This window comes from Scyliorhinus canicula, chromosome 19 (genome assembly GCF_902713615.1).
Source record: "Scyliorhinus canicula chromosome 19, sScyCan1.1, whole genome shotgun sequence".
NCBI classification, from domain to species: Eukaryota; Metazoa; Chordata; class Chondrichthyes; order Carcharhiniformes; family Scyliorhinidae; genus Scyliorhinus; species Scyliorhinus canicula.
The window spans coordinates 98,838,523-98,854,665 of NC_052164.1; the positions used below are offsets into that span (position 1 = coordinate 98,838,523).

The following is a 16,143-nucleotide window of genomic DNA, read 5'->3' on the forward strand; positions in this document are numbered from 1 at the left end:
TCCAAAATTCAAGATATCTTTCAGTTGGCCTCCCAGTGCGTTCTGAGGGGGGGGGGGGGGGGGGGGGGGGGTGCTGCATTGACTGGAGGCACAGTTTACCAGACAGGACGCTAAATGGTGCCCACGTCATCTGATCATAAAGGACTATTTGAGGAGGGAATTCTCCATGCTCTGGTCAACATTCCACTCCTAACCAATACCAAGTAAACAAACCGGTTGGTTTCAGTTTGTGGGACCTCGCATTACGCGAAATAGCTGCTATAGTTTCACACACAACAGTACTTCAGAGCAAACCCAGAATGCACTCCATGACATTTACATGAGACAGAAGGCACCACATAAACTCTAATCTTTCTTCAAACAACAGGATTGGCACAGCTGATAAAGCTTTTATTCTCAATACTGATTAAAGCGTCACAAGCTCAAGCCACTCTCCATGCTAGCTCCTATTCAAAATATTCTTCATCAGACTTCAAATCTGTTGAGCTCTCCACCTCTTCCTCATATACAGCGTACGCATTTGGGAAAATCGTTGCTGAAAGTCACCCATGTGCTGCTCTCTAATCCAAGTTCTCTTGCCCACTCTTTTCAATCTTGATCATTTCCAAGACCGTGGGTTTCTCAATACAGAGATAAAATGCCCCGAAGAGTTGTATAGACTCGAAACGTTAACTGTTGCTCTCTCCAGAGATGTTGCCAGAGCTGCTGAGTTTTTCCAGCACTTTGTTTTTATTTCAGAAACAAAACATGCCGTGCAAAAAAGGACTCTCCACCAGTGGGTAAAAGGTTCAAGTTGCGCACCCGCTCCCCAAACCCCAATCTTGTAGGTCACTCCAGAGTTAAACTTCCAGAAGTTTTAGTTCCTGAACAACTTTGGGTGGCACAGATCACCACGGATGCTGCACAGCTCCCGGGTCCCAGGTTCGATTCCCGGCTTGGGTCACTGTCTGTCCGGAGTCTGCACATTCTCCCCGTGTCTGCGTGGATTTCCTCCGGGTGCTCTGGTTTCCTCCCACAAGTCCTGGAAGACGTGTTGTTTGGTGAATTGGACATTCTGAATTCTCAGTGTACCCGAACAGGTGCCAGAATGTGGCGACTAGGGGCTTTTTACAGTAACTACATTACAGTGTTAATGTAAGCCTACTTGTTAGAATAAAGATTATTACTTTCAAAATTTAGATTTTGATGCCCAATACTGATATCCTAATGCTGCAACTCTAATAACATCTGCAAATACTCAGTTCCAAATCTTCAAACAACTGTTTGAACTCCTAAAGTGTCAAAAACAGGGGGAAAGAGCTGAAGTAGTCATTGTTCTCTTGGGGAAATCAGTCCCTCTGCTTTTGAAAACTCCTCCCTCCCCCCCCCCCCCCCCCCCCCACCACCAAGTCCTCTGTTCCATTTTTTCCACAGCACTTTATCTCTTCACCATTCATATTTTTACCCTCGAGAGCAAATTGAAACCGTGCTCCTCACTTTTCCCAAATCCGCTTTCATCAGAGTACAGACAGCTCCATAAAGAATAATTAAAATTTGTGATCCTACCGAAGGCTCATTGGAGCTTAGCGCATCCCAAAAAACCAAAACAAATACTCACTTCAAATATCAGCCGAGTCAGGGGAGACGCAGGCCTTTATGAACTCAAACTCCCAGGTGTTTTCTTTCAATTGCGATTCAGTGAGAAGCCCAAGGAGGGAAAAATTCAGAAGCCACAATGATTCGGGTGGTGGTTGGGGGGGGGGGGGGGGGGGGGGGATCTAATAGTCCTGAGGTGATGCTTCCAAAGCTTAAAATAAGAATCTAACACGGGAGGCCACCATTCTTCCCATCAAGTCCATGCTGGTCCTCTGTGGAGCAATCCAGTCAGCACCAACAGCACCCCCCCCCCCCACCCACCCCTCAACATCTCCATCGTCCCGAACGTTTATTTCCCACAAATGCCTATCCCAATTTCCTTCTGAAATCATTGATTATCTCCGCTTCCATTAACCTTGCAGACAGCAAGCTCCAGGTTATTACCACTCACTTCAACTTGATTTATTTGGGTAAATACGTAATTAAACAACTAGGCCAAGTAATTGATGCTCAACTTCAATACGTTACTTTTTGTTTGCTTTATACGGATGGCACGGCAGCACAGTGGTTAGCACGGACGCCTCACAGCACCAGGGACCCCGTTCAATTCCAACATTGGGTGACTGTGGAGTTTGCACTCTCCCCGTTTCTGCGTAGGTTTCCTCCGGGTGCTCCGGTTTCCTCCCACATCGCAAAGATGCGCAGGTTAGGTGGATTGACCATTATAAATTGTCACTTAGTAGCCAAAGGTTAGGTGGGGTCACGAAAATAGGGCCGGGGGAAATGGGCCTAGTGGGTGTCCCTTCAGAAGGTCAATGGGCCAAACGACCTCCTTCTGCAATGTTGGGATTCTATGATTATATCGTTGATGAAAGTTGAAAGTAGTTAGGTTTTACACCTTGTTATACTTATTCAGGATTATACCGGTATCTAATTATCGGCCAATCTGAAGTATGTAATTCATGGAATCTACCTACTCCTGGAGAGGTCAGCCTTTCGATGTAGGATACAGACCGGGCTGTTTGACATGCTTTTGAACAGCACTATACTGACCTGGGTTTCATGTAAATCAGCTGCCTTCAAGCATCTTGGGCAGGTAGGGAAAGGATCCATGACCTTGGGCTTGGAGGAGGAGACTTCACTGCACGAGCCCAGCTTCTCCTCTGGGCCTGACTACTACCTCCCTTTTGTTCTCCTCCTTCTCTTGCAACTTGTGCCCATTGAGTTCCTTGGGCACTGTCTCTTTTTTGGGTTACAGTTCTGCAAACTCCTGCATGCAGCTGTGCAATTTCTGTCCTAATGTGGCAGAGGCTGGGCCATTGCTTCTCAAGCTCTTAGTATGTTGGTCTGAAAATGCCCAAATTTCAGATCACTTAAGTTATCAGAATACCTTTCAAGTGCTGCTAGGAAAAGGTAAATGGCTTGGGCACCTAAATGTTATATGTAGGAGGGTGGGGAAGGAGATCAATGGGGTTTATATTCATTTGAGGTTCGATAAAAATGTGAGGAGAGAAGATGGTGCCGTGAGCCCTCTTTTCAAGATAGCAACTGGAGGATGAGGATTCAATGGGAAGGGGTGTCTTAGTCAGGAAGAAAAGGGGAACAAAGTTCAGAAAACCAATGACTAGAATAATGAGATAAAGAAAAGGTGCCAGAGAAAAGAAAACTATCTGTTGTTTCCCCAAAGAGAAGGTTCTTTGGAGAATCTCTCCTTCGAATACCATCCACCAAAACTTACATGGCAACTTCAAATACTAATGGAGACTGGCCAATTGTATCCAAATAAAAAAAAAGTGTGTTTTCAGGACTTGAAATAATGTTGCCATGAGTAATCTTGGCGAGTGTATATTTTAAAATGCTACTGTGGAACTAAACAATCTTCTCAAAAGGGTTGATTTCACAAGACTGCAGGCACAGCACGTACAGATTATATATTTCAGATGGGGCAACTGAGCTGTTGCGTGGGGAACGAGGACAAACAGTTTGACGCCCTGGTGATGGTTCATCCTGTTTGCAACAGCGACAGCCGGTCAGGTAGTCTTGCCCTCGGAAACACCCCGTGTTTAACTCAGAAACTTCCATGTCAAGCTTACGAACAGATAGTGGGGTGGAAAAGCTAAATGTCGCCCCCCACACCCAAAAAGGTGTGCGAAGGATGGAATACAGGATAGAGAATCCAGCCAAATTAGCTCTAAATGAAGCAAGGCGGCCACTGTAATAAAGCAACATGGTTTGTTCATCATCGGTATATTATTGCACAAAGATAAGTGGAGCCAAATCAAAGCCAATGCTCTGTATGTTTACCTGATGCAGTTCAAATGATACACGCCAACTCCCAACTCACCACAGCTGTGGGACCCTTAGTACAAACCTTCACTACAGGATTAGTCAACAAATGCTGACACAGGAATTAGAGTCTGAAAATGCTACTGCCAGCATGGAGCACTGATGCATGGTCAGACAGCAGAGCAGGCACGAACCCCTGCGTAACATCTCATCTGGCCAGGGCCGGCTCAAGGTACCGGCAACTCGGGCAGTCGCCCGGGGCGCCATGTGCTAGGGGGCGCCATGAAGGAGTGCGTGACCGGCGTCAGAGACCCGGCGCCACGTAAAAGACTTGGGTCCCGCGCATGCGCAGTTGGGCCGGTGCCAACCAGCGCATGCGCGGTGGCCTACCTCCCTCAGGTGGTCACTCTGCCGCCCCCCCCCCCCCTCTGGCTCACTCCCCCCCCCTCCCCTCGGGCCCCCTCCGCCCCCGGCCCCCCCCCCCCCCCCCCCCGAAGGGCGCCGAAGTTCAGCTTGCCCGGGGCGCCAGCAACCCTAGGGCCGGCGCTGCATCTGGCTGATGGACATTTCAACAGTATACATTTGCAATGGGTTGAATTGTCTGCTTCTGCTCCTACCCATATCTAAATACTGCAGTCTGGAATATGTACATATAACCTGGCCTGGACATCTCCCAAAGACTCTCATTGGCCATTGCTGAAGCAAATTAGGTCGCACCATCAAAACAGGCCAACTGATCTATAAATCGGGTGTTAATGCTCCACACGAGCCTTTTCCCAGCTTATTTCATCTCAACCCATCAACACATCCTTTTATTCCTTTCCCCTTCAGGTATATGACAATTATCCCTCAACTAATAATTGATGATTGTCCCATTGTCACTTTGCTGATTGTGGGAGCTTGCTGTGCACAAACTAGCCACCATGTTTCCTACTGTGACTACAATCTATAATATATTTTTTTTGTGCTTCGGGACATGGGAGTTTGTAAAATATGCCGCAGAAGCACATTCGTACTTTCTTTTTTAAATGAGAAACACACGTACAAAGGAAAGCAAAATGCAAGAAAGTATCTTGTAGCAGGGTTTCATTTGTGAGAAGTTTAACAAAAAAAAATATTAACCGCACTAGCGGGCTGCCAACTTCATATGTGGAAAAAAAAATCAAAACTGTTTTGTTTACAGCACAGGAAACCTGCTCGCTCCTTCCCCCAGACCATGACAAATTTGGCACAAGGCTGACTGTACATACTGTACCCACAGGGTTGGCTACAAGCCCAGGCTGGCACAGTGCCAGCTCCACAACAACAAGTGTCGTCAGCCAGAACAAGCCACAGGGAGGAGGAGGGGGATGGGGGAGGGGGGGGGGGGGGGGGGGGGGGGGGGAGGAGGATTTGAAATAACTACCGCAAATGTACAGAGCACCACCACAGTTTGCTTTCTCTCTTTTAAAATTGCAGAAATTCCTCCTTTACGCCTCAAAGCAAGAGAGAAGTCACGTGATCCACGGTTACCTGAGTGCGAAAGCAGATGCATCCGTAGTCGTAAGCTGTCCAGGAATCGTTTGCCGCACAGTTCGCAACCATAGGTCCTCATCCCACTGTGCAGCTTCCTACAGATCAAGGTGGTGACCAAGGAGAGGGCGGGGGGGGGGGGGGGGGGAAAGAAAGAGAGAAGAAGAGAACAGCATCAATAAACCACCGTAGAATGGGCAACTTCATCAGACATTGCTTCCCCCCCCCCCCCACCCCCCCCCCCCCCCCCCCCCCCCCCCCCCCCCCCCACCACCATTTCATTATTCTCTCTTTCGGCACCTGCAACAGTTGCTGATAAGCTTAGCTGTTTTGTGCTTTTTATTACATCGCAGAACATAGTTGCTAGGCATTTTCAATCCACCATAGGGGAAATATAAAAGACATGTCAACTAACATGTTTCCATGTTGAACAACACTCAATTTGTCATCCGAAATGGCTCCCAGCCACAAAAGCCAACCTGTAAAACACAAATACTTCACATTTCAGGCCTATGGGGCTCAAGTGTGTTCGGCGTGCATAAACTGTGGTTGGAAAGGAACAAAATCTAAACTGGTTGGCTGGATGTTTAGCAGCAGTTTGACTATACGGCAGTGTAACATCTCAACTCCTGCCGCTATTGAGGATGAGATCTGCAGCCTTACCAGCATCAGTGTCGGACAGCAGTTTTCCTAAAAAGGGAATTCCCGCGAATGAGTGCCCAGGTCAAAACGGACGCAAACGATTCAAGAACTCATCTCAAAGTCACTCACATGATGCTGCTGCTCTGAACCAGCAGCAAGAGACCTGACCAGAGGGAGGTGAACTTGTAAGCAGTTTGGTCTTTTGGTGCTCTGTGGGCTGTGCATGGTAGCACAATGGTTAGCACTGTTGCTTCACAGCTCCAAGGTACCAGGTTCAATTCCCAGCTTGGGTCACTGTCTGTGCGGAGTCTGCATGTTTCCCCCCGTGTCTGGGTGGGCTTCCTCCAGATGCTCCGGTTTCCCCCCACAAGTCCCGAAAGACGTGCTAATTGAACATTCTGAATACTCCCTCCGTGAACCCGAACAGGTGCCAGAATGGGCAAGGGGATTTTCACAGTAACTTCATTGCAGTGTTAATGCAAGCCTACTTGTGACAATAAAAATTATTTGCTTTAGAAGGAAGAGGGAGAGTAAAAAGGAAGATTGAAGAAACGTGCACCGATCATGTGCAGTGTATCTCAGAAGGCTGGCAGGTAAACAGATTGCTGGTAAATCCAGCCACTGTTGTAATTCAGGCAGTTCAGCAGCCAGTTTTAGGCACAAAATGTCCCGCAAGCAATAAGATAAATGACCAAGTATTCAAAATTTAGCGGTTCTGGTTAGGGATAAATGCTGGAACTCTTCATAATTAACCTCCACAGAAGGCCAACTCTCCCTAATGGCTCCTTTCGACTCAGGTTTGGCTGGCATTACATTACTGACATTCCATACAGAGAGGACCTACAAAATCCAGGAACTACCCCCTCCCTAACAGCACTATGGGTGGACCTACACCGTGGCCTGCAGTGGTTTGCCATCACTTTCTCAAGGGCAATTGGGGATGGGCAATGTAGGATGATCTTATTTTTCTTCCAAAAATAAGGTACTCGGTAAGGTTGAAGAGGTGTCCAAAACCCTCTTTATTTTAAAAGTTTACTTAATACAATTGCAGAAGAACGGAATCAAAATAAGTCATAAACTGGTCAGACTTGAGCAGCATGATAGCATTATGGATAGCACAATTGCTTCACAGCTCCAGGGTCCCAGGTTCGATTCCCGGCTGGGTCACTGTCTGTGTGGAGTCTGCACATCCTCCCCGTGTGAGCGTGGGTTTCCTCCGGGTGCTCCGGTTTCCTCCCACAGTCCAAAGATGTGCAGGTTAGGTGGATTGGCCATGATAAATTGCCCTTAGTGTTGGGTGGGGTTACGGGGATACGGTGGAGGTGTTGACTTTGGGTAGGGTGCTCTTTCCAAGAGCCAGTGCAGACTCGATGGGCCGAATGGCCTTCTGCACTGTAAATTCTATGACTACAGAGAAAAATCATTGAAATATTAACGCAAGAAAAAAGGTAAAGAAAAGTTTCAAAGAAATAACTTCTACAGATGCTTCAAGAACTTCGGAAGTCTAGAATTCTCCTAATAATCAATCACACGATCATATTCTTCAGGAAATTCTTATCTATTGTTTAGCCCCTAGTTCACTCTCACTGGTTCTAATTCGCAGCTGAGACCCCCCCCCCCCCCAAGTTAGGTAATTAGACATTAATCACTTACTCCTAATTAATTATTTCTCTTGACACAACACAGTTTCCCATGTACCTCTTCCCTGGTCAAAGTCTCTGTGTCATGTCTGGTCTAGTTATACTATGTCATTAGATTGTTGCAATTCTGCTGAATGTGCCTTCGTATTGCTTCTTTAAGTATGCATATACAGTACATCCTTTGAAACATTTGTTAGTATCTATAGACAGTCATGGTCAAGGTTCAATAGTTCACTCATTTTTTATAAGTCAATTATACTTTTGCAGACTTAGTATTTTACAAGAGTCATTTCAGTATTTGTTCAGTTGATTTCTTAAAGGACCCCTAAATAATTGGTAAATCCAATATCTCCCCCTTTTCAGGGTTTCTTGTTATTTTCTTACAGGCAATAAATGCTGGCCTTGCCAGCAATGGCCAATACTCATGAGAACATTTTGAAACAGGGCAGCACGGTGGCGCAGTGGTTAGCACTGCTGCCTCGCAGCACCGAGGACCCGGGTTCGATCCCGGCCCGTGTGGAGTTTGCAAATTCAGCCCGTGTGGAGTTTGCAAATTCTCCCCGTGCCTGCGTGGGTCTCACCCCCACAACCCAAAATGTGCAGATTAGGTGAATTGGCCAAGCTAAATTGCCCCTTAACTGGAAAATAAAAGAATTGGGTACTCTAAATTTATAAAAACTAATAGAGAACATTTAGAAAAAGCACAATGAGTTGAATCTTGTTCCAGGGACAGGGGGTCTCAGATGTCAGCTCAGGGGCAGGTAAAACCCCAGCATTGTATCTTTCCAGCAAGGCCTGTCAACATTACGTACCAACCAGGCAGTTATAATAATCGCTTATTGTCACAAGTGGGCTTCAATTAAGTTACCGTGAAAAGCCCCTAGTCGCCACATTCCGGCGCCTGTTCGGGGAGTCCGGTAGGGGAAATCGAACCTGCGCTGCTGGCCTTGCTCTGCATTACAAGACAGCTGTTTAGCCCACTGTGCTAAACCAGCTTGACTGGGTGGAGCAATTAAAGATATTTGACTGAATTGGCAGGGCCAATTCCAGATTTGGCATACATGTTCTTATGAATCTTGGCTGATCTGGTCCGGATCCACCAAACAAAAAAATCAAACGATGGTTAAGACCCAATCTTACGCCAATGGATAACTGTTTACAGAACCATACATGACACCTACCCACCCCCCCCCTCCCCCCCGCAACCCTCCCACCCCAACATCCTATTCTTCCACAAACTGCCTCTTGAGAAAGACATTGCAACACATACTTAAACTTAAAACATTGCTGAAATAACCACAAAAACAATGAAGCCAAAGAGACCCAACCACAGTGTATTGCAATTGACTGCTCAAGGCCAGTATTGGAGATCACCGTTCACCGTAATCCTCTCTACGAGGGAAATAAGAATCTCCCCAATTGTTTTCCAAAGTTTCATCGGTTTGGGGCTACAAATCAGAACCATGGTCGTAACCCCAGCTATCGCAAAAGTGTTTCACAAGTGGAATTGTTTCTAGTTGTGCCTGCACAGGAAGGCTTCAATGGCGCAATTAATAACTTGAACTCAAAAATCTATTGCAGTAACGAGGGAATGCTGCATTGTTGATGGTGCAGTCTATTGGGTGAGGTATGAAATCGAGCCCGTCTAATTTCAACTGGATGTAAACGACTCCATCATTTTGTTGTGCAGTAGGGGAGTCATCCGTGGGGTCCTGGCCAAACCTCAAATCAACACAAGATTATCTGGCCATTAACATGTCAGTGTTTGTGGGAGCTTGCTGTGGATAAATTGGCTGCTGCATTTCCCACATTACAACAGTGGCTACACTGCACAAGGCCATCAGCGTCTGTCAAGTACCTCGGGGCATCCCGTGGTGGTGGAAGGTGTTATTTGAAAGAGTTTTTTTATTTTGCTTTCACAAATAGCCACTGTCCTCTCAGTAAATTCAGAGCTTTGATGGTATAAATTTGTATATTGGAGTAAGTTTCAATGGCTGCTGGCTCCATTCCACAAGAGCAACGGCAGAGGAAACTATCGCCTCTGCTGTACACAATGTTCAACTGGGAGGAAGGCGAAGTGAGTGGAAGGTGAGGAATGGGGTGGGGTCTCCAAAGCCACATCATGACCCTTACCCCAACAAATGAACATGGTGTAAGTCATAGCCTCCACAAATCGCACCCACGTTTTTATACAACTCACTCAAAGCGCTCTCTCCAGCTACATTCAAAGGCCTGGATTGATGGCTCCTTGACTTGTTTATTTTCGCAGTTGGAGTGAGCACCAATGGTTACACATCAGTCTCTTAACAGCAATGCTCCTTGGAGTAATCAAGGAGTTAACTTAGCACACATCTACCCGGATGTCTCAGGCCAGAGGGTCCCAGAATGGATTCCCAACATAGAAACACAGAATTTACAGTGCAAAAGGCGGCCATTCGGCCCATCGACTCTGCACCAGCTCTTGGAAAAGAGCGCCCTAAGCCTAGGCCTCCACCCTATCCCCGTAACCCAGTGACCCTACTTAACCCAAGGGCAATTTAGCATGGCCAATCCACCTAACCTGTACATCTTTGGACTGTGGGAGGAAACCAGAGCACCCGGAGGAAACCCTCGCAGTCACGGGGAGAACGTGCAGACTCCTCACAGAGTGACCCAAGCCGGGAATCGAACCTGGGTCCCTGAAGCAGAACGTGATTGGCTGATTTGAACAGGGAGCCAATAAAAACAAATGAGAAAGTAGTATGCTGATTGTAGACCCAAAGTAGCTCTATTCAATTGGTTCAGTGACCCTTCAAAAGTGAAGGGATGGGGAAAGAAGAACCAAAGAGCCATTGCTGATGGTAACCCAATGATCCCATGATGGTCACTGTGAAAATGCCAATGGAGGGCCAGAACAGGCAGGATTGTGATGGAATTCTCAGTCAAATAGCCTGTTAATGGGTGAAGTTCATAGACAAATAATTACCAAGCCTACTTGAAGAAAGGGGAATCTATGGAAATGAAGGCCTGCTTCCAGTATGAATCAACACATTCAGGAAACAGAGAAACCTCTCAGAAAGCAGGTTTCTAAATTGAGAACTTATGCAACAGGCATCAGGAGGGACCAATATTCTCAAACACACATACTTTCAAGACAAAACCAAAGTTTTATTCTATTAATTATAGTCATGATTGCAAAAAGCTTTCATGGGCTGATAAGGAAAACTGCTCCCTCGAAACAAGATTTCCCCACTTCTTGCCCTCCACTCCTCCCATCGAGGATATGAATGGGAATAGTGGTACACGACCATTCACAATTTCAATACAAAGGACCTTTTACGTCATCAAATATTGACACACGTTCTGGAGTGTCGGCTCGCAAATGTATCTTTAACCAGAAGTTTTTATAGCACAGGATACAGCAACGTGGAACAGCAGAGGTTATGGGTTAGCCTGCAGCAGTCTCCTTTGATGAAAGGCTACACTGTGCCAGGATTTTGTGGACTACACTGCCTCCATAAATACTGCTCCATTAACCGTCTTGCCTTTGGGTTAAGGAGGTGTTTGAAGCAAGGCAACCTGGGCTGCTACTCCTGGTACCAAAGCCTCATTGGAGTGGGCACCTTCGGGAGAGAATGGGTGAAAACAGGACACGTTGCATCCTTGCACCCATCTGAGCAGTTCTGATAAAGGGGCAGGGCAGGCCCCCCCCTAATCAACGTCGATTCATCTGGGTTATCACATTGTGGCTTGCGGGGGTTTTCTCTGTGGAAATTGACTGCTGCCATTTCCTACATAACAATGACCACACTACAAAGATACATTGACTTTGAAGAAGTTGGAGATACTTGGGGGGGGTCACGACAGGGACTATATTCAGACTTTCTCCTTTTCATTTTCACACCTGTGGGTCCTGCCTCATTACAACAACATTTCCAAAGAAGGCGTCCAGAGGCATTCTGGAAACAAGGAACTCAGGTGACGCAAAATGGGTTACAATGGGGATGAAGGTTAAAAAAGTAATAATTGCTGCACGTTATTCCATTACTAGAGAGAAATAGATGTTGAAAACCCATAACTGATCGGTCCAGATTCAGCCCCATCTTTCCTGTTCGAATACAAGACCATCTTTCAATAATATTCTGCTTTCAACATTACAATTTGCTTCTCTAAAGAAAATGGGACAACCTACCACTGGGAGTTCATGAGTTATATGGCTCCCTCTTGCAATTCTCAGCTGGGGATTTGTTCAAGAACACTATGTTTGTTGGATCAGCGCAAGAAAATATTGAGCGAATCCAGACTAATGTGCTGCAAGTAACTCGATTCCAGTCCAACTTGGAGTTTGCACAATTCTTTGTATGCAAGAAATGGAACTCTGTTCTGATGAGCCTAGAAATATCCACAGCTCCCGACTCAACTGGGGTTTGCCCCCAAAGGCCATTTCTAACCTTCCGAGACATCTCACACAAGACTGCCGAATCAAGGGCAACATGTCCTAAACAGGTCACCCTATCGCTAATCACACTGCCATTTGGGAAAGTCTGAAACATTGACTACATTTCAACAATTCCTCACTGGCTGCAAGGCATTTTGGGGCAACCCAGGGGGAAATGAGGAGAGCTCTTTTTTTTTAAGCATATAATTATGATCTGGAATGCAATGCTTTAAAGAGGGTGGCAGAGAGAGATTTCCGAGAGAAAACTGGGCACGTTAAGGGGTAAAAAAATGTCAGGGCTACGGGGACAGAGCAGGAAGAAGGAATAGTTGAATAGCTCTTTCAAAGAGGCAGCATAACCCAATGGGCCAAATGGCTTCTGTGCTGTAAGATTTAAGCATGTCCCTTCAAGACCCAAGCTGTAATAAGCAAGCAGTATCGAACTCTTTAGCTCAGTTTAAGGCTACATATTATGAAGACTTCACACGCTCATCATATGCTAGCTTCATTATTTTGGGAACAAAAAAATGTCTTACGAAAATATTGCCAGTGAGAGCTGAGAAAACAGAACAATGGGTTACTACATTTCATCCATCCTTGGAAATAGCAAAATCAATACCATATTGACTGGCTTATTTCATTTTAAATTGATCAGACAACCGCAGGGGATCGATGCAGGTCATGATACGGAATGTGCCTGCAGTTGTAATTACAGTTGTTAACATGGTTAATTGTGTCATCTGGTCAGTTTCTTACTCACTCAAATGCATTTTCCACGTTTGGTCCCTCTCTCTCTCTCTCTCTCTCTCTCCCACCTTCCCTCTCTCTGGGGTCCAGATTGGAATTTGCCAGCCAACATTCAGTTTCAGGAACCATGCAGAGCCCAATTGGTATCTTCCCGATGGGGTGAAAAATGCATTAAAAAGTTGCATGCGGGGCGGCACGGTGGCCCAGTGGGTTAGCACTGCTGCCTCACGGCGCTGAGGACCCAGGTTCGATCCCGGCCCCGGGTCACTGGAGTTTGCACATTCTTCCTGTGTCTGCTTGGGTCTCACCCCCACAACCCAAAGATGTACAGGATGGGTGGATTGGCCACGCTAAATTGCCCCTTCATTGGAAAAGAATAATAGGGTAATCTAAATTTTTTAAAAAGGGTGCATGCAGAACCACTTCTGAAGAGGTGTGGAAAAATGTCAGAACGTGATGTCAGTGAGGCAGGGGAAAGAGGGGCCTGACCAAGAGGGAGGAAAAACTTGCGTGCACGTAGCGCTCCGACCACCTTCCGCCTCATCCCGCACTGTGGTAAAATGAAGTACTTTGTGAAGCGTAGTCACTGTTGTAATGCTGGAAACGCGAAAGCCAGCTTTCACACAGCAAGATCCCACAATCTGAAATGTGACCATCGCCGGGTGGCCCGCTTTGGCGTGACGTTGATTGAGGGAATAAATATTGTCCAGAAGACCAGGAGAACCCCTAGCGCGTCTGGGGAGTCCCACAAGATCTTTTACAATCAACACGAGCAGACACAGGCCCTCAGTTTAACTTCTCATCCTAAAGACTGCACACAAATCTCAAATGTTCCAAAAACTGTACCATACTCTGGACAAATGTCTAGGTGATGCACAAGTGTTGTGACAGTGTGGGCTGTGCTAAAACACATTTTGGCAGCACGGTAGCACAAGTGGATAGCACTGTGGCTTCACAGCACCAGGGTCCCAGGTTTGATTCCCCGCTGGGTCACTGACTGCGGAGTCTGCACGTTCTCCCAGTGTCTGCATGGGTTTCCTCCGGGCGCTCTGGTTTCCTCCCACAGTCCAAAGACGTGCGGGTTAAGTGGATTGGCCATGATAAATTGCCCTTAGTGACCAAAAAGGTTAGGAGGGGTTATTGGGTTACGGTGGAAGTGAGTGCTTAAGTGGGTCGGTGCAGACTCGATGGGCCGAATGGCCTCCTTCTGCACTGGGGCTGTTTAGCACACTGCGCTAAATCGCTGGCTTTGCAAGCAGACCCAGCAGCACGGTTCGATTCCCGTAACAGCCTCCCCGAACAGGCGCCGGAATGTGGCGACTAGGGGCTTTTCACAGTAACTTCATTGAAGCCTACTCGTGACAATAAGCGATTTTCATTTTTTCACTATTTGATTAAACAAAACTAAGAAAACAAGCCCCTTTTTAGGAGGGCAACAACCTTTAGAAAACCATCACAAAACCAAATGATGAAATGAATATTGCTCCTAACACCCTCTGCACCAACTCTCGCCCCACATACCGCATCCAACCTGGGTCAGTAGATCATTTGGTAGTTTTCCCAGTTGAGTTTGATTTGCAAATGCACAACACACAAAATTATATGTTGGAAGGCAAGAGTTTGCAGCCAGCCAGGTAAACTCCAATTATCCCTGATCCATGTTATTACTCCAAGCTGGCAATGGAGCGATATTAAAAAATCATTTATGGATTTGAAAATGAGGGCGAAAGTGAGGAAGCATGGAGCATGGAGCGAAGTATTCTTTCCTTGAACGGTGGCCGCGAGAAAGGAATGGCCACTGCAGTCTTCGCATACTTTAGACCTACAGGGTAAACCTTCCCAAGAAGGGATTGCTCAAAACAAACAAACACCCAATACAGTCTGGGCCTCTGGCAAGCTGCAAGTAATTAAGTGGGCCTGTAAAGAGCCAAGGAGAGGACTTCAAAGGGGCAGTAACTTCTGTAACGGCCTCCCTCTCATTTTCTCACTCCCACCCCCCCTCCTAAAGCAGTTCCCAGCCATGTACGTTGCAGCGCACTGTTCTCATCAACATGGTTGTGTTAAAAAGTGTGTTAGAGTTAGTCATAAAGATGCCTGATGCAGCAAGGAAGACGAATACAACGTACATCCCTTTAATTTGACAGTGAAGATGTAATCCCCAAACCGCCCCCCAACACACAAATGTAGTGATCATCACAACTCCAATTTTCCTACCCATCTTCACCTGAAGATACGGAATCATGCTGAGCTATGGAATGAGGATGCCAATCCTCCACAATTGTCCTCGCGTCTCACGGAATTAATTCAGGAGAAGAAAAAAAATCATCATCAGGGGATTAAACAAAATTGGGCACTTTTTTCATTCTCTTCAAATATTTTACTTTAATGGTTATAAAAATATTGGACAGAGAGCGGGGGAAATAGTTGCTTCCTGCACAGGTCAAGGGTGGGCAAGAAAGCTACCCCCTTTCCAATTGGCTGGGGACAGGCATTGTGCCCAGATAACGGACCAATGGCAAGCGTGTATTGGACGGAATAATAATAATTTATTGTCACAAGTAGGCTTCATTACAGTTACTGTGAAAAGCCCCGAGTCACCACATTCCGGCGCCTGTTCGGTGAGGCCGGTACGGGAATTGAACCCGCGCTGCTGGCATTGTTCTGCATTACAAACCAGCTATTTAGCCCACTGTGCTAAACCAGCCCCTCAAAGACAGCGGAGGAAGTCATGTGATTAAACCACCATGAATACTCCCAACCAGACTTGGCAACCCAAGTAATGAATGACACCTGTGCCTGCCTCCTTGATCCCTTTTCCAATTGGCCTTCCTTATTTGTGAATAATGATCGTTCTGGTTCAGAACCACATTGAGTGATAGCTCCGCTTACGGTTTACTGAGAAAAGTCAGCATTTCTTGTACTGCATAGAGATGCTGCAATTCAGGGTGTCTCAACAGAAATGACCGTATGCACCCCTTGTATTAGCATAACTAGGGTATAATACGAACACTTGCGTAACTCACTTACGCGAGATTTAAACCCAACCCATGCATAAGTGATCTCTGATGAAACGTCATCCAGACTCCAAACATGCAGGTTCGGTGGATTGGCCATGCTAAATTTCCCTGAGTGTCCAAAAAGGTTAGGAAGGGTTATTGGGTTACGGGGAAGTGAGGGCTTAAGTGGGTCGGCGCAGGCTCGATGGGCCGAATGGCCTCCTTCTGCACCGTATGTCCTATGTTCTCCACAGAGGCTGTCAAACCTGCTGAGATTTACCAGCATTTTCTGTTTTTGTTTCAGATTCCAACATCTGCAGTAATTTGC

General features: G+C 46.5%; 1 protein-coding gene across 7 annotated transcripts in view; it reads right to left on the reverse strand.

The window, feature by feature from the left end:
- zbtb16a (zinc finger and BTB domain containing 16a) overlaps positions 1-16,143 on the reverse strand; it is a 242,324-nt gene that overhangs the window by 128,974 nt on the left and 97,207 nt on the right. For all 7 annotated transcript variants that reach the window (XM_038778887.1, XM_038778883.1, XM_038778884.1 and 4 more), the window contains one exon: positions 5,374-5,471. In XM_038778887.1, the coding sequence (XP_038634815.1) occupies positions 5,374-5,471 (98 nt within the window). The remainder of the gene's footprint in view (positions 1-5,373; positions 5,472-16,143) is intronic.